This window comes from Vigna unguiculata, chromosome 4 (assembly GCF_004118075.2).
Source record: "Vigna unguiculata cultivar IT97K-499-35 chromosome 4, ASM411807v1, whole genome shotgun sequence".
In the NCBI taxonomy this organism is placed as follows: domain Eukaryota; kingdom Viridiplantae; phylum Streptophyta; class Magnoliopsida; order Fabales; family Fabaceae; genus Vigna; species Vigna unguiculata.
Window position 1 is genome coordinate 28,567,888 of NC_040282.1, and position 18,542 is coordinate 28,586,429.

At 31.4% G+C, this 18,542-nt stretch overlaps 1 protein-coding gene and 4 non-coding genes across 5 annotated transcripts; 4 read left to right on the forward strand and 1 right to left on the reverse strand.

Annotated features, from left to right (window-relative positions):
• Positions 1 to 7,828: 7,828 nt before the first annotated feature.
• TRNAR-UCU lies at positions 7,829 to 7,901 on the forward strand. The gene has a single exon. It is a non-coding gene; the product is annotated as a tRNA-Arg (tRNA).
• Positions 7,902 to 8,228: 327 nt separating this feature from the next.
• TRNAR-UCU lies at positions 8,229 to 8,301 on the forward strand. The gene has a single exon. It is a non-coding gene; the product is annotated as a tRNA-Arg (tRNA).
• A 135-nt stretch (positions 8,302 to 8,436) lies between these two features.
• On the forward strand, positions 8,437 to 8,509 carry TRNAR-UCU. The gene has a single exon. It is a non-coding gene; the product is annotated as a tRNA-Arg (tRNA).
• A 177-nt stretch (positions 8,510 to 8,686) lies between these two features.
• TRNAR-UCU lies at positions 8,687 to 8,759 on the forward strand. The gene has a single exon. It is a non-coding gene; the product is annotated as a tRNA-Arg (tRNA).
• A 5,444-nt stretch (positions 8,760 to 14,203) lies between these two features.
• LOC114180678 (uncharacterized protein At1g43920, Chloroplastic-like) lies at positions 14,204 to 14,728 on the reverse strand. Its single transcript, XM_028066980.1, has 2 exons — positions 14,558 to 14,728; positions 14,204 to 14,473 (listed from the first exon to the last, which is right to left on the reverse strand). The coding sequence occupies exons 1-2, from the start codon at positions 14,726 to 14,728 to the stop codon at positions 14,204 to 14,206; spliced, it is 441 nt and encodes a 146-aa protein (XP_027922781.1).
• Between the last annotated feature and the right edge of the window lie 3,814 nt (positions 14,729 to 18,542).

Consider the following 18,542-nt stretch of genomic DNA (forward strand, 5'->3'; position numbering starts at 1 on the left):
AAAATGATAGCCAAATAGTATTAAATAGTAGTTTGGTGAAACTTTTTATCAACATGAAGTTTGTTGTGTCGACCGTAGGTGTAACCTTTTATTTAAGAAATGATATTTTTCATAGTTTAAAAATAAATTCACTTTTATTTTTCATGTATTTTTACTTTATTAAACAATTAATATTTAATGTTCAATTTTTTAAATTATTTTTTGCTAAAAATCAACCGCTTTGGTAACTGGGGTCTTTAAACCAAAATGCATGAATATTTAATATTACTACTTGTTTTTGTAGTTCCATTAGTTATTGGGCCCCACACTATGGTAACATGTGTATGATGCTCACGCAGATTGTGGAAAGAATGTCAGGTTTATCACCACACTCTAAACATGATTCAATTATTTTTAATTATGCAGTTAATGTTTTCTTTGATTGTATATGTTATCTAATTTATTACTTAATGTATTTACAGCATTTATCTGCTATGTACATTGTGTCCTTTCTCATTCTTTATGGAATTGCCCTCGCAACTGAAGGCTGGGAGTTGATGCAAGTTTAAAGATTTATCCGTCCTTTGCTGGTGCGGCTGTATCAGCAATTACTCTAGTTGTTTCATTTGGGTTTGCTGTATCTCGTCCTTGCCTAACTCTTAAGGTTTGTGAACTCATTGGAATAAGTACTGACTTTTTAAACTACTTTAAAATTGGATGAATGGATTCACAAGAATGAAACTGTGCCAAACTTTGTTCGACTTGAAGTTCTAACCTTTGTATATAATGTATAGATGATGGAAGATGCTGTACATTTTCTCGGTAAAGAAACTGTTATTCAAGCAGTTGCTAGATCGACTACAAAGGTGAGTACATTTACAGATAAGATTACATGGCCCTATTTTGCCAATATGTTTATTTTATTCTTGTGATCCTAGCTTTGTTTGGAGTAGTAGGCATACTAATATTCACAACAGTTATTTTATGCATGTGCATATAGCTAAAACATTTAATCCTTCACAGAAACAATTATTGTTAACCTTTAGTTTACTTCTCTGAAGTTAAATACTTTTGCTATCATTCTGAGAAATTTTTATACTGATTATAGTCGTGTCATGTGAGTATATTTATTTGATAGTATTTTATACATCATCACTCTGTTTCAGCATTTGGAACCTCAAACTTGAGCACGATCTTGATTCCTGTTACTGAATACTTTTCTTATTATTCTTGGGATTGAGTGAATTTTGATGTATCTTCAATATAGATCATCTTGTGGTTGTGTGTTGGGCTCATTTGATGATTCTTAATTAATTGATTGTTACAGGAGGTCAACAACGCTTCATGACAAAAATAGGGATAGTGATAAGGATGATTATCAAGACTGAGACTATGATGTTGCGACATTAGAAAATAACCTAGGTCAAGCCTTCCGTTATGGAATTTACAATAATGATGACATTGAAGAGGTACAATGCATTTATTTCAGGGGATCCTCGTGTTTGCATTTCGTAGTGTAATTTATTATATAGCTCTGAATGGAAGAACCAAAATATGTGGAATTTTTGTGAGATTATTAAGAATCACTTTCTGATATAGTGTTGGTTTATCCTCACAAAGCCCTTAGAATTGTTTTCTTCAAATGGTTTTGTGAACTATGATTCAAATGTTGTCCATTTTGTTGTTGCAAATTTGTGAACTATGATTGAACTTTAGAACACAGTAGATGTTTCTAAATGAATTATATATATATATATATATATATATATATATATATATATATATATATATATATATATATATATATATATATATATATAAAATCTTCTAAAGTCTAATATTAGGAATTCTGGGTTGGATGCTTCTATGATCAAAGGAGAGAAATAGGATGACAGGGTAGAGATATGTCTACTGATTTCATGTTATATATGCATAGAGGTGGTCATCAATGATATTATATGAATTTAACTTGTAGTGCTCACGTCAACCGGAAAACTATGAGTGTGGATATTATACCATGAGGCACATGCATAGAATTATATCCGCAAACATTGTTGACTCATGGGATATCGTAATATGTACAATTTATAAATCACATCTTAAGTATTTATCACTAAAAGATTGTTGACTCAACTATTCATTGTGTAGATTTTCAATGACACATCTCCAATGGATCAAGGAGTCTTGAAGGAAGTTCATGAGCAGTGGGTTTCGTTTCTTTTAAGTGTTTATATAAGATGATGTTAGGTGTTTTATGACTTATATAGTAATTCGTTTTGGAGTAGTATTATATTTCATATAAACATTAGATTCTATTTCATGTAAATATTAGATTGAATGAGATTTGTTTTTTGGATGTTTTGGGTAATTATATACAGTATATGATGTTAGGTGTTTTATGATTTATATAGTAATTCGTTTTGGAGTAGTATTATATTTCATATAAACATTAGATTCTATTTCATGTAAATATTAAATTGAATGAGATTTGTTTTCTAGATGTTTTTGGTAATTATATACAGGTTTGGTATGTGGTAAGAAGCATAAACGAATTTTTCATAAAAAAATAATAAATCACTTTTTATACCGGTTGAGGTCATACTTGGTGTAAAATGTGTAATTTTTTATACCGGTTGGAACTATAATCGGTATAGTAAGTCATTTTTTCTTACATAACTTTCCATTTCCAAGAGGGCTTTCTATACCGGTTCTAGAAATGGTATAAGAAATAATTTTTTTATACCTGTCATGAAACCGATGTAGAAAGGTCAAATCTTCTATACCACCTGCATCTATACCGATGCTAGAACCGGTATAAAAAACCTTTTTTAACCGGTATAAAAAGCCTATTTTACACTAGTGCGTTGTTTATTTGTTAGAAAACAAATCCAATAAAAACAACAATACTTAAAAATATTATCATTTATATTATATTATAACATTTATAAATGATACTATAATAATAATAATAATTATTAAATAAATTTTTTTCCTTCCACCTGTGACTTTACGATGTGAGCTTAGTTATCTAACACTAGGAACCAAACTAAAAAGAAAAGGAAAAGCAATCATATAAAGTAGATCATGTTGCTCAATGAGATGGTCATTCTCTCTTATACGAAATTTTGTTTACCAGAATAGCTGGCAAAGAGAAAAAAAATGTGTAGTGAAAATGAATATGGCAGCAATGTTAAGCTATAGGGTATATATTATTTAATGTCCTCACCAAGGAATTTGGAAGTTGGGGTCTTGAACAAAAAATTATATTTAATTGTAGAATTTAATAGTTTTGTATGGTAACGAGAAGTTGGTGGTTGTAGAGAGATTATACACTAACATAAAAAACCCTTATAACATAACACCATAATTTGAAAAAACCAATGCTAAAAATGATATTGGTCTCCTTTGTAACTGATGTCAAAAGGCTTTATGACATCGGGCACAACCCCGTTCGATGTTAAACTCGTTTTAAAAAACATAAAAGAAACAAGTGAGACAATTTGAGCAAAATCTCTACAGTGTTCTTTCTCTTTCTCGTTTGTGTGAAAGCTCTCCCAATAATGGAGCTTCATCTTCACTACAAGAAAAATGACTATTATCTACGAAAAATTATCTATGAAATTTTTTTCGTAGATAATTTATTTTTATCTACCATATAATTTCGTAGATAACATCAATTTCTATAAATCACAAGAAAAAAAATTATCTACGAAAATGATTTCATAGATAAATATGATATACTTTGATGAAAAATTTTTATACGAAAATTTATCTATGAAGATAAATGTAAAAAATATATATCGTAAAAAAAATATAAAAATTATTTTAAAAAACTTTACCTACGAAAATGTTTCGTATATAAAAATTATATAATTTGTTTAAATAAAAATAATATGGTATTTTAAAAAATGTTAACCTTAGGTCTCATTTCTCACTCCCACTTTCACATGCTCTCCCTTCCAGATATTTACTGTAGAGACGAAACACTATGTTCTTCATCAGAAGCTTCGTTGGCACAACGCCGACCATCATGAGAAGTTTCGTTAACAGCAACGCGTCCCTTTTTGTCTCGACCCTTCCGCTCCCGCCAATGCTCAACGCTCAACGCTCACGCTCACGTCGATGCTCAAAGCTCACATTCGAGAATGTGGTTGTCAGGCTCCTCTGCGGTTCTCTCCCAGAAGGGGAGGAGGATTCCGGCCATTGGACGAGGAAGGTCTTGGGTGATTCGGATTCAACGACCACTAGCCGCTGTCGCTGCTGGGTCGCCAGAAATTAGGGTTTTTATCGCTGGACACGGAGGCGGTTTATGTGGTGTGTTTTCTTTTCGCTACTTCTCTTTGTCGTGTTTGGTTACTTAATATTGATTGTGTGGGTGTAGGATTATGCAAATTATGGATTGGCATATCTTATTGACTTTATAGGCCATAAAATGCCTAAAATTTTGACAAAACAAAATGCATTGTGAGAGAATTCGTGGGTTGCCCTGCCTTGCTTCGCTATCATTTTGCCGACCAAAGACACAACAATTATTGTCGTTTCACTGTCTGCTTTGGACATCTCTTTCTTCTCTCTAACAGTTTTATTTGACAATTCACGATGAACGACCTTCTCACTGTAAGTTGATATCTGTAATTCCCTCTTTCGATTCCAAATTTCAATTTTGATAACTGGGTCTTGTAGTTTTTTTGCTAAACTTATTGTTTTTATGTTCTAATTTTCTGCCATCACAGTGTCAGATTCATACTCTGTTTCATTTCATTTTATTTTATCTTTTTTTTTAAATGACATTAAGAGGTGCCCAAATTTTTGCCTTGGATTCTAGTGGGATACGAATAGGAATCAACGTGTGTTCTGACATTGTAAGCCGTAAAATTCAGTTCATCGCTGAATCACTATATGGCTAGTGGAAAATTTCCGAAAGGCAGTGTCTTGCTTTAACTAAGATCATAGTTAATCCCCAATTAGATTTCAGGTGGCTATTTTGTTTGTGGCATGATTTTGGTTTTGGATTTATTCTAATAGTGATTTTGGTGTTTTTGTTTTGTTACTGTTAATTAATTAATTGGAAGTGGGTTATATTTAGTACAATGTTGTTGTGTTATAAGATCAAAATCTAAGGATATTGCAACCATTTTGATGGGATACAATCTCTTTTTTTTTTTTCATTCCCAAGTACAAACAAATGGACCCAATTTTAATGGTTGGGCATTTGGCAATAATCAATTTCAATGATTAGTTACTCCACTCCCTTGGTACCTTTATGTTATTCTTCATTTGGAATTAAAACTACATGTATAATAGGAATTTTAAAAATTAAAACTACCAGTTTCTATATACCTTTTATAATTTTTATCGATGGCTAGTAAGGTTTTGCAAATATGAGATTACAATCTCAGGTTTGTTTTTGGCATGCACTGTTTTGCATGAAATCAAGCTTGATAGGTAACATACGAAAACATTAGATGCTTAAACAATTTTAACGATGAAATTTCCGTAGTGTTTGTGGTAACTAGAAGTTAACTTATCACTATGTTCACTGCTTTTTCTTTATGATATTTTTTCGTTTCATCACTTTTTATTTCCAAGAAGTTATAATATAATATTAAGCTAAGTCCATTGATGAAGTTGTTGCCAGCTAGAGGCAAAGAAAGTTATATTCCCTAAAATGTTAGTATATCCTTCATTTTCTTGTCCTTTAATCTTTTCACTTTATTTATTTCTGCCAAAAGAAATGTTTTTGTCACTATTTGTTTCTTTTTAGGGTCGAAAGTTTTCAGTTCAAGATCTTTTGGGAAAGATATATGTTCTAGCGCTTTTGTTGATGGAACAATGGTGATTTTCTGTTTGGCACCACAGGTATTTGTTGCTTTCTTTCCAAGTTATTTTAAATTTTTATATAATTTGATTTCAAATTTTAATTCTAATATGTATTTATTACAGGATTATCACCGTTTCCACTTTCCAGTATCAAGAACTGTTAAGCAATTTGTACACACACATTGATGGTGGTTTTTTATGGGTTGACAACTTGATAATATAGATTTCTTTAATACTGTAAGTGTATAAATAACCACTAAATTCTCTCTCGATATACACACACATATATATACTCTCTTTTTTTTAATTCATACTTTATTTTTCCTGATAGTGTCGTACTCTTCCGGTCAATCCCATTGTTGTAAATAACAAGTACTGTAATGTTGTCTTTGTTTATAAGTGGCATTTGTGTGCTTAACTTATAGTTTGGATATTTCTCATTCGATGGGAGCACTGTCATTTGCGTTTTTGAAAAGGTTGGTATTTTTATTGTGAGAATGTGTGCTCCTTGGCATTTATATTATATATACAGGCCAAAATTAGTGTAATATTCAGATTGAAGGAGGATGCCATAATTGATTTTTTTAAGTTTAAGTTTTTATAGGATTGTACAAATGATGATGGAGATTGATGCGTTCTCACTTGCTATGGATGTCAAGTGAGTAGGATTTTTTTATTTTATTTTGAATTTGCAATATTATTAGTAATTTGTGAGTAGTAATTATCAGGTTCAGGATAATGATTGAAATGATTATTAAAGAAGAGAATCCACTACACTCAATCTTAATCAGGTTTTTTATTTTATTTTTATTTTTTGAAATTAAATTAAATTTAATTGTTCTCTTGTTGATGCTTGAATTATGGAATGGTGATTTCTCTGTTTCTCTCTTCAGCTTCAGAAGATAACAAGTCTCCTCCACAGTTAGGTGCTTTTAAGGACTATAATATCAATATGAACCCTATGGTCTTATTTATTTGTATTCTAGTTTACTAAATCATTATGGACATGAATATTGTGAGATTCACTTGTGGTTTAGTTACTAGATAAAATTTGTTTAGTTCTAGCAATTAATATCATGGTTTGTGGCAGATTTTTGTAGGGAAACGAAATGCTCTCTTTTTCAAGTTATATACTTTTTTTACCCTTTTATATTTTTCTAAGTCTACTTATTTTGTTGGTGATTTTTTCATACGGTGATTTTGAACCTGTTATTTTATTTTGGTTGTTGTTAAGCTATATGTTCAAAGATTTATTTTTGATTTTTTTATATTTAAGTTATCTACGAAAATTTTCGTAGGTAAATTATCTACGAAATTTTCGTAGATAAGTTATCTATAAAATTTTTCATAGGTAATCTACGAAATATTTTGTAGGTAACTCGACTCCTGGATGAGAAACTTTTCGACGAATATTTTCGTAGATAATTATGGACATCCCGATTTCGTAGATAATGGTTGTAGGTAAGTTATCTACGAAACTCATATTCGTAGATAAAGTTACCTACCAACTTAATACCTACGAAATTTACTTCGTAGGTAATTCGTAGATAAATTCAAATTACCTACGAAAAATGTTCATTATCTACAAAATATTAATATTGATTATTACCATGTGTGAAGAAAAGATGAAAATGAGCATTAGTCCATATTATGTGAGAAATCATATCTTGTGGTTATAGTCCATCACATATAGAACATATAATATGTATTTACAGTCCTTCTCTAAAACTTAATGATATGTTTTGTCAGAAAGATAAAATGTTTTTCAACAAATGGAGGATCTATATCATAATTGTAAAACATAAAATTATTAATGATTAAGCGCTTTTGGCCTAATGGATAAGGCGTTTGACTTCTAATCATACGATTGTGGGTTCGAGTCCCACCAGGCATGTTCTTCTTTTTGTATTTATAGTCCATCCAATCGAACATATAATATGTATTTACATTTTGTCAGAAAGATATAATGTTTTTCAACAAATGGAGGATCTATATCATATTTGTAAAACATAAAATTATTAATGATTAAGCGCTTTTGGCCTAATGGATAAGGCGTTTGACTTCTAATCATACGATTGTGGGTTCGAGTCCCACCAGGCGTGTTCTTCTTTTTGTATTTATAGTCCATCCAATCGAACATATAATATGTATTTACATTTTGTCAGAAAGATATAATGGTTTTCAACAAATGGAGGATCTATATCATATTTGTAAAACATAAAATTATGGGTGTGTTCTTATTTTTAGATTTAATAACTTTTTTATTATAATACTTTATTAATGAAGCAATAGACCATCACATTAAAATATATTATGTAGTACAATTCTTCTCTAAAAACTCAATGATACATTTTTCAAAAATATATAATCTTTTCAACAAATGGAGGATCTATATCATAATTGTAAAACATAAAATTATTAATGATTAAGCGCTTGTGGCCTAATGGATAAGGCGTTTGACTTCTAATCAAACGATTTTGGGTTCGAGTCCCATCAGGCGTGTTCTTCTTTTTATATTTATAGTCCATCAAATCGAACATATAATATGTATTTACATTTTGTCAGAAAGATATAATGTTTTTCAACAAATGGAGGATCTATATCATATTTGTAAAACATAAAATTATTAATGATTAAGCACTTGTGGTCTAATGGATAAGGCGTTTGACTTCTAATCAAACGATTGTGGGTTCGAGTCCCACCAGGTGTGTTCTTATTTTTAGATTTAATAACTTTTTTATTATAATACTTTATTAATGAAGCAATAGACCATCACATTAAAATATATAATGTAGTACAATTCTTCTCTAAAAACTCAATGATACATTTTTCAAAAATATATAATCTTTTCAACAAATGGAGGATCTCTAAAATTATTAATGATTAAGCACCTGTGGCCTAATAGATAAGGCGTTTGACTTCTAATCAAACGATTGTGGGTTCGAGTCCCACCAGGTGTGTCTTTGTTTTTTATATTTAGTAACTTTTTTTTTTGTAATTTTATCTATTAACTTTTAGCTTTTATACAATACAAAACTATATACATATACAACAACTATACTCATTCGATCATAAACCATTATGTAGACAAACTTCAATAACTACCTCTAGAAGATTTTGTGTATTGAATCAAACCTCATAGATTCTACACCTATCATAAAGATCCCAATAGCATTTTGGCTTATAAAATCATGGCTCTACCTAGCCTTCTTGTATGATAAGTCAATTCACCTATGGTAACCAAAAAAGGCCCATTTAGAACTAATTCCTGTCACGGAAACTCCATTGACTCTAACTAATTAGATATCTTACTCTATGTGAGTTAGAATACCAAATAAAGTTTGAATAATCTCCCATGAGTCCCTACTCAATACACCTAATACTAGAGTAAAATTCTTTCTCTCTTGAAACACATTCCACACTCATCACATCACAACCCAATCTTATCATTTCATTCAACATTAAACATCACAAACATTCATTCACATATATACATCTAATTCACAATAAACATTACCAAGATACTAAACACACTCACAAGAAAATAGCCACAGAACAACATATCACATATAACTCATTCATCACATTCTCATATAATCTTAAATCATCACACCATATCATACATATAATTTATCTTAATCTAAACTCATCTCATTACATCAATCACCTATTATTTATTTCAATTTAAATGTTAATAATTCATCATTTATTTTTTATTGCATTAGCATAATTAGAGCCGGCTCAAAGGTAAAACAAGTAAAATACTCGTTTTAGGCCTCCAAAGAAAGAAGGCCTCAAATTTTTTTTGCTAGTGGTATCTCTCTATTGAATTAATTATAATATTATATTTAAGAAAAAGGCCTCAAAAAAGTTTTTTAGTATTAATATACCTTTATTAAATTAATTATAAAATCATGTCTAAGAAAAAAAGCCTAAAAAGGAATATTTTACTACTAATATAGCTCTATTAAATTAATTATAGGTTTATGTTTGAGAAATAAATTAAATTATTATTAGTGTCTGTTAATTTTTATTGGTAATGAAAATGATATTTAATAAGTTAAAACCTTTTTTTAGTAAATTTTAATTTTGTTTACAAAAAAAAAGAATAATTAGTTATCTTTATTTTCTTATAATCGGTCTTTATTCTATTTTCTTCTTTTATCTCTATGTGCCTTCTCTTGTCTCTCCCTTGCTTTCTTCTATTCTAGAGTCCTTTTGATAGGGTTTTGGCATATTACATTCCTTGAATCACATGTTGCGCATATGTACCAATCTTTTCATCCTCATTTCTGGTTAGTATAATTTTTCTTTCTATTTGTGTTGCTTTTGTTGGATTTGTATTAGAATTAGGAATGTGTTTCTTTTACATAGTTTTGTTTTTTCGTACTTTTAAATTTACAGATTTCGAGAGTTTTTTTTTTGCATATATCTTGACGAGAAACTAAAACTTTTCTACAAAACTATTAATTAGATAAAGGTTTAGTATTTTTTTTTGGTGGATAACCTATTAGTTTGAGAATAATTCAAAGTTGAGTTTTATGTAGAAAGATTATTCAAATTTAGGGAAAAAAAGACTTACTATGAGATGAGAAGAACAATAATTTTTTGGGAAAAATATGTTTTTGGTCCCTGAAGTTTGACCAAAAATTGCAAATGGTCCCTCACCGAAACTTTCTCACCGTATGGTCCTCATAGTTTTAAAATGAGTGTTATTGGTCCTTCTGTTAGGACGGCGTTACAAAAAATGGTGAGTGGCAAACGGCGTTCCACCTCAGCATGTCAGATGTTGACACGTCTTCACGTAGATCGTTGACACGTGTCATTTAAATTTTTTTTTTTAAATCACTGATATATCAAAACGCACGTTTAACTTGAATGAGTGAAGTAAAAGTGAAAATCTGGAGCAGCACAGTGGCGACCTAAGTTAAACGCGAGCAACACTTTACCTAAGTAAAAATTGGAGCACCACAGTCGCGACGACCACCGTGAGGGAGAAGAATCTTCAACGCGCTCGAGAGAAATTGGTTCTAGGTTGTAGAGAAAGGGGGTTTCGTGTGGTTCTTGAGTCGAAGTGGGAAAGGTTGTTGTCGAAGGGCATTTCGTCCCTTATCCCGTGGTGAAGACGAAGTCGAAGGTATGGGTTTATTCATTTGAGCGATGTGTTTTCTTTGGTTTTATTTGATTCATGAACGTTGTTGTTTTCTGATTTAGCTATGGTTTGTGTTGGTTGCCATTTCTGTTTATTTTCGTGCATTTAGGGTTTTTATTTCTTTCATTTTTCAGAGATGGGTTTTTCGATTGCGTTTTACCACATGGGGAAATTCGAGGCATTTAAAGGAAGGTTTCTGAGATACAAGGGAGGGGAAGAACATGTGGTCCATGGCCTGGATGCTGATAGGTGGTCATATTTCGAGGCACTGTCCATCTTAAAGGATGAATTTAAATATGACGGAATGGTGAAATTGTGGTGGAAGCTTAAAAGAGGTAGGATGGACAGAGATTTGAGGCCTCTGGTAACAGATAAAGATGCATTGGATTTGTCTGGCTATGCTGAAAGCAGAAAAGAAGAGGTCCAGATTTACGTAGAACATGTTGTTAGTACTGCTGAGCCAATTGAGTTTATTGAAGCTGTTGTTGTTGATGATAAGGGTGGTCAGGATGAAGCTGTTGTTGTTGATGATAATGGTGGTCAGGATGAAGCTACTGCTAATGATAATGGTGGGCATGGTGGAGCTGCTACTGCTGCTGTTAATGATAATGGTGGACATGGTGGAGCTGCTGCTGCTGTTAATGATAATGGTGGGCATGGTGGAGCTGCTGTTGATGCTCACGGACAAGCTGAGTCAAATGTTGCTGCTGTGGATGATGGAAATGTGGCTGCTGCTGCTGTGGATGATGGAAATGTGGTTGCTGCTGAGCATGAGGCAAGTGTAGCTGCAGATGTGGATGTGCAAAGTGGTGATGATAGTGCAGTTGATAATGGATATGAAGTGTTGGACGAAAGTGAAGAAGAACTTCATAGAGACAGTGATGATGGTTTTGGATGCAGTGATACACCACGCAGGAACATAACATATGTTCTTCAAAGGTGGTCTAATATGAGAAAGAGTAGGAGAAAAAGGAAGCATTCAGCTAGTGCAAGTGCTGGTGGTTTTGAAACACCCCAATTTGGTGGAAATCATGACATGGATGCAACATATAGCACAGATGAATTACAAAGCGATGTGGACTGTGAAGGGGAGCAAGTGCATAAGTACCCAATGTTCAAAGTTGATGACGTGGGAAGAGATTTCAAATTCTGTCTAGGAATGGAGTTTTGTTCCCTTAAAGAGTTTAAACAAGCTTTAAAGGAGTATTCTGTATTGAATGGGAGAGAGGTAATATTTCTTAAAAATGATGATGTTAGAGTTAGGGCTATTTGTAAGAAGAAATGTGGTTTTTTGATCCTGTGTAGTAAAGTTGGAGGCAGCCACACATTTCGGGTCAAAACATTGGTTGATTCACATAGTTGTGGGAGGGTATTTGCGAATAGGAATGCGAACAAAGATTGGGTTTCAAAAGTTGTTGCTGACAAGTACAGAAATGTGGGCAAGATGACTGCAAATGAAATTGTAGATGACATAAAGAAGACTTACAGTGTTGGGATTAGTAGGTGGAGGGCTATGAAAGGAAAACAAATTGCCATGGACATTGTAGAAGGGGATGGGGAGAAGCAATATAGCTTGCTGTATGACTATGTTGCAGAGTTGAAAAGAGTGTCTACTGGTACAACATGCAAGATAAAAATTAATCATCCCCTACCCACCCTGCAGCCACGTTTTGGGTCTTTTTATATGTGTTTAGAGGGGTGCCAGAAAGGTTTCATTAATGGAAGAGTTGAAGAAGGTCAACCTTGCTGCATATGAGTGGTTAGTTGCTATTCCACGACATTCCTGGTGTAAGCATGCATTTAGTGTATACCCTAGGTGTGATGTGCTTATGAACAACTTATCAGAATCTTTTAACAGCACAATACTTTTAGCTAGGGATAAACCTATTATTACCATGATGGAATGGATTAGATCATACTTGATGACTAGATTTGCTACTTTAAGAGAAAAGTTTGCTGCATATCCTGGGGCTGTTATGCCTAAACCAAGTAAAAGGCTAGATAGGGAAGTGGAGAAGAGTGGCAATTGGATTGCTGTTTGGAGTGGTGATGCAATTTTTGAAGTTACTCAAGGATTTACTATGGAGAAGTTTGTTGTTGATCTTACAAATCATAGGTGTTCTTGTTATTTTTGGGACTTAGTAGGCATTCCATGTAGACATGCCATTGCTGCTATTAACTACAAGTTAGAACAGCCTGAAGACTATGTCCATCGATTTTATAAAAGAGAGGCATATGAAGCTTGTTATGGGCCTCATATTTCACCTATTAATGGACAACAATTATGGCCAAAGACAAATGCAACTCCACTACTTCCTCCTACATACAAGGCTCCTCCAGGAAGGCCCAAGAAACTAAGAAGAAGAGAGGCTGATGAAAATGTTAGTCACTCTAAAGCAGGGAAAAAACCAGTGAAGATGAAGTGCAGTAAGTGTAACCAATACGGCCACAATATCAGAGGTTGTAGAACTACAAAAAAACAGAAGGTAATCTCTGCACCATAATTTACAAAAATTTAGAGTTAAATTACAACCATTTAACTTCATTCTTGCATCTTACTTACAGGGGAAAGGACATCAAAAGAAGAGCAATGCTGGAAGTGAAAGTACCCCCAGTGCATCTGCAGCGAGACGAAGCAACAAGTTCAGATCTACCACAGGGAGCACATCACAACCACCAACTACAAGGGGAGGGCGAAGGCCTAATAAAGGAGTGGCAGCCACTGTGGTTTTAGGTTCCCAAGCAAGTTCTAGCAACCCAAGTTGACAGCGCATGTGACAAACATTCAGAAGTGTGTGCTTTTGTTGTTTCAATGACAGTGCTGGTTAATTTTAATTGTATTTTTGGAAGCTGTGTTTTGGGGCAAGTATTATTATGTTATAGCCAGCTATGAATCAGCTTTTGTGTGCACTTTATCAGACAAATATGGTCAAGTTGTTTGGACCACTTGTTACCTTTATGACTAAATTACTTGTTTTGTAATATCTTTATCTTTATGACTACTGATGTTGTTTCGAATTGCAAAAAAATATAGTTAGTTCATTCTGTAAGCGTTTTCATGTATTAATCTCTATACATGAGATTTATACCACAGGTTCAAATAACACACAGGTTCATAACAATTAACTACTAATAATCTCTAAAAAGAACTACTAATAACGGTCTAGTAACAATTTTAAGTTATATCACAATGCCTGCAGACATCTTAATTTAACAGCAAATGACCAATACTTCATAACATCTTCCTACACACTACCCGTACCCGTTACAGTTGATCTTCATCACAAAAAAAACACAAAACATAACAGTGAATGCCCATGATACAAGGAATGCACACATCTTCAATTGACCCATTTTTCTCTCTTCGATCAACTTCTTCTTCAACTTAGCATTCTTCTGTAACACATCTACAAGCATTCTTTCATTAACACAAACACTGTCCTCCTCGTTTTTCTCTATTGTTACTTCCTTTTCAGGTTCAACTTCATCAGCCCATTGGAAGAACCTACAATTTCTGTCATTCTGCAGTGAAAAAAAAAATCAATTCAACAAAAATATTTATCCCAAATCAAAACCCTGAACACTCAAAATGACTTTCTTACTTACAGCCCAGTTTTTACATCTCCAAAAAAATCTCCCATTGTTTTTCTGGGTAGTTGCTTTCAAAAGCAACAAAGTTTCCCCACATCCGCAAATTCTTGGCACAGATTCAGAACTTCGAATTTGAGAAGATGAAGATGAAGTTGTCGAACACTTGGATCCATAACTCCTCTTCATATTGGGAAAGCTTAAACAAAAAATATACAAACCCTAATCCCACCTTTCACTTCCACTGCAACTTCGAATCTCTATTCCACTTCACGGTTAATCAATTACGATTTGGATCCTGTCGCACGCTGGTCATCGTGATTCTCTCTTCTGGTGCTGGTCTTCCAATTCAAGCAGGGAGGTAAAACAAGGGGAAAGAAATATAGGTTAAAAATTCAAGTTAAACGTGCGTTTTGATATATCAGTGATTTAAAAAAAAAAAATTTAAATGACACGTGTCAACGATCTACGTGAAGACGTGTCAACATCTGACATGCTGAGGTGGAACGCCGTTTGCCACTCACCATTTTTTGTAACGCCGTCCTAACAGAAGGACCAATAACACTCATTTTAAAACTATGAGGACCATACGGTGAGAAAGTTTCGGTGAGGGACCATTTGCAATTTTTGGTCAAACTTCAGGGACCAAAAACATATTTTTCCCTAATTTTTTTCAGGTTTGTGAAAAAGTTGAGACTTAAGAAGGAGAAAGAGACTTGAGACTTTAAGACACTACAATTCGACTATCTATCAAGTTTAATTTCCTGACAACCATAACCATGTTTTATTGTATTAACTCATTCGTTTTATATAGTTGTCTTTAGTAATGTTTTATATATTATAATTTTTTATTTTATATAAAAATATAAACATATGTCAATTAGAAAATTTGAATCAGACTATTCAAAAATTGAGAAGAAGAGAAGAATTGAGACTTTAATTACATCATGAAAGGATCTATGAATAAATTTACAAAAATAGATAAAAAAATGAATTAGATAATACAGGTGAGTGCTCTTTGAATGAAAAAGATGATAACAATATAGGTATATGTGAAAGCAACAATAGACAAAAAAGCAGTTAGTGATGAGGATAATTTTGATTCTTAAATCCATGATCACGAGGAGGAGATTGATTATACTCTTTATATATATATATATATATATATATATATATATATATATATATATATATATATATATATATATATATATATATATATATATATATATATATATATATATATATATATATATAAGATCCAAACAAATGGAAGAATATTGATATATGTTTGGGAGATTGGTAGAAAAGGGTTCTATTAATATCAATGATATAGATTTTCCTAACGATATATATTCTAGGAACTTTCCTTCATCAAATTATGTTCAAAGGCCTCATTTTTTGCATAGAAAAAAGTTTGAAAAATAAATTTTAAATAAAAGACCTCATTTTTTAAGTTTGCATAATATTCAAATACAACATTTACATTAAGTACACCTAAATGGCGAAAAGTGAAGAATGATGTGTCTAGGACGAGTTGTCAAAATATTAGTTTGATCCATCGGTTAACAAAATGGGTATCTCAACTTTCCCAATATGACTCAACATAGAAAAACATAATGGCTCCCGACGTTGGGTACCCTCTTGTCCATGTTCATTTTTGTTTATGAAAAAAAAAGGAAGTTAAACACAAATTTATTATTTTTTCTCTCATTTCTTACATGTTCTATTCGACTTAAAATAAAAACTTAATATTATGCGTCTTTTCATAATCTGATTTTAATTGTGAGTTGATTATCGTAAATTTTTATTTTAATAATTACGTCTATAAATATTTAATTAGACTGCAATAGTTTATGTTTTATCTTGAAATTTTTTTTAAAAATACGTATACTTATGAAAAAAAATAGATTCATTTTTTAAAAGTGATAAAAAGGAAGTTACATGTGAAGATTAATACAACACAAATTCAACTTCTTTACTTAGCATGATGTGAATGATTCAATTATTTATTTTTGCTTTATTAATGATTGATTGAATATATATATATATATATATATATATATATATATATATATATATATATATATATATTGAGTATATTATTTTTGTTTCTCCAAAATTATTGATAAAAATCTGCCATTGTGCCTAACGCAATTAAGTCGATGAAGAATTGTTTGATTGGCGCCCAATGATACAACATGGGCACCCGACGCAATAATAGATATTTAAAATTTTTCTATGCGTGTTAAGTGTTCAATTTTACTCTTCCTTAGCTATTCATCACTTAATATACTTTATAATATCATAACATAACTCTATCTTAGCTCAAGAGGCACTAGTTTGAACCATTAATTGTCTCACATAGAGAAATCCCTTGTCAACAGCTAAAACATCGTAAAGAACCATTTCAAACACATATTGTCAGTTGCTAACCTATAATACCAATTTGTTAATATGATATACTTAAATGTCAACCATCTCTATGGCGTATGTTAGAAAAATATTAATCAAAATAAATAATAACAATTATATAACAATAAAATAAGGCATAGATATGGTTAACAAAAGATTCATAAAGTCAAACCCGTCAGATCGATTGAGTGCAGCGAAGATCTCTGAACCTTATGAACACTACTATTTTAAAAGAAAATATAGAGAAACACAAAACACTTTTGTACGAGGGGTAGTGTTTTTTTGTTGTTTTTTTACCATGCATATAAGTGGTATTTATAGGTAGAAAAGAGAGACTAAAGAGTCAATGATAATAAATCTGATTTAAACAAAATAAATATAATAAAGTTAAAAATTGTTTACCCATAAATAGCATTTGTCCGTAAAATTAATAGTCTATTAAAACATGAGTAATAGTTTAATTTCATTTTATTTATTTATTTTTTAAAACTATGGTAAATATTTTCAACATGACATACTCCGTTTAAATAGATGAAGTATGGAGTTCAAGATCTAGAGATAAGACATAGAGAAATGTTTGAGAAAAAGTGTTAAAAAAATATGATTCTTATAACATGAAACTCGATTAATAAAATTATTAACGACAAATAGCATGATGCCATAAAATTATACTTTGTTACAAGAGAAGGTGAAAGCAACCCAGTTTTCATTGTTTAATTGAAAGAAGAAATAAGAAAGAAGGATTTTTTTTGTGGCTTTTATAATCAAGTTGCCGAGAAATAGCTGTTGGAATAACCACAAACAAAATTTACGTTGAAATCGTTTTAGTACTATTATTGAAATAATGACAAATAATTTCAGACTGTTAACTCTCATTATTTCTTCTATTTTCTACTTTACTAGCTAGGCTAAGTTTTGTGGGAAAAAACAGTTTCATTGGTACATAGCTCCTGAATGTGACAAACATCATCGATCATAGATCCACAAAATGTGCATCAAACTCCAAAACCATCACTTCACTTCCACTGTCACTGTTGGTTATTATATGTTTTTTTGTCCCCCCAATTCTTGTCGGTGCCTATTTATTCACTCACTTCCATAACTTTTGGAACTCTTCTCAGTTCATTTCTTTTTTACTGATACCCTATAACTTTAAACAGAAGGAAGAGTTAAAAAAGATAAATGAATTAGAAAGGATGTTTTCTTATGAAAAGATGTATTTGGAAAAGGTCCGAGCATGGATAAGATGTATTTGGAAAAGGTCCGAGCATGGATCGAATTAAATTTAAATTTGAGTTCATGAATATGTGTCATCTTTTAGATATATTTAGAAGATAAAATTAAAAATAAATTTTATGGAAGTTAGTAGTGATTTGAGTGATATTATAAATTAAAAAAAGAAATTTGAATAAATAGAACTTAAAGATTACTAAAACATATTTAATGATAAAAGAAATTTAAATGATTATTGGATGAATTAAAAATATTAAAATTTAATAATTATTATTTAATAAATTGTAAAAGAAATTAATAAAATTAGAAAATTAACAGTTATAATGAAAGTTTTTTTATGAGTGGAATTAAAATT

What these genes read in the sequence shown, in the direction of transcription:
- LOC114180678 (XM_028066980.1), bottom strand. Translation starts at nt 14,728, where the DNA reads ATGAAGAGGAGTTATGGATCCAAGTGTTCGACAACTTCATCTTCATCT. An exon ending in GGAGATGTAAAAACTGGGCT is followed by an intron (nt 14,474 to 14,557) that starts GTAAGTAAGAAA and finishes TTTTCACTGCAG; the next exon opens with AATGACAGAAATTGTAGGTT.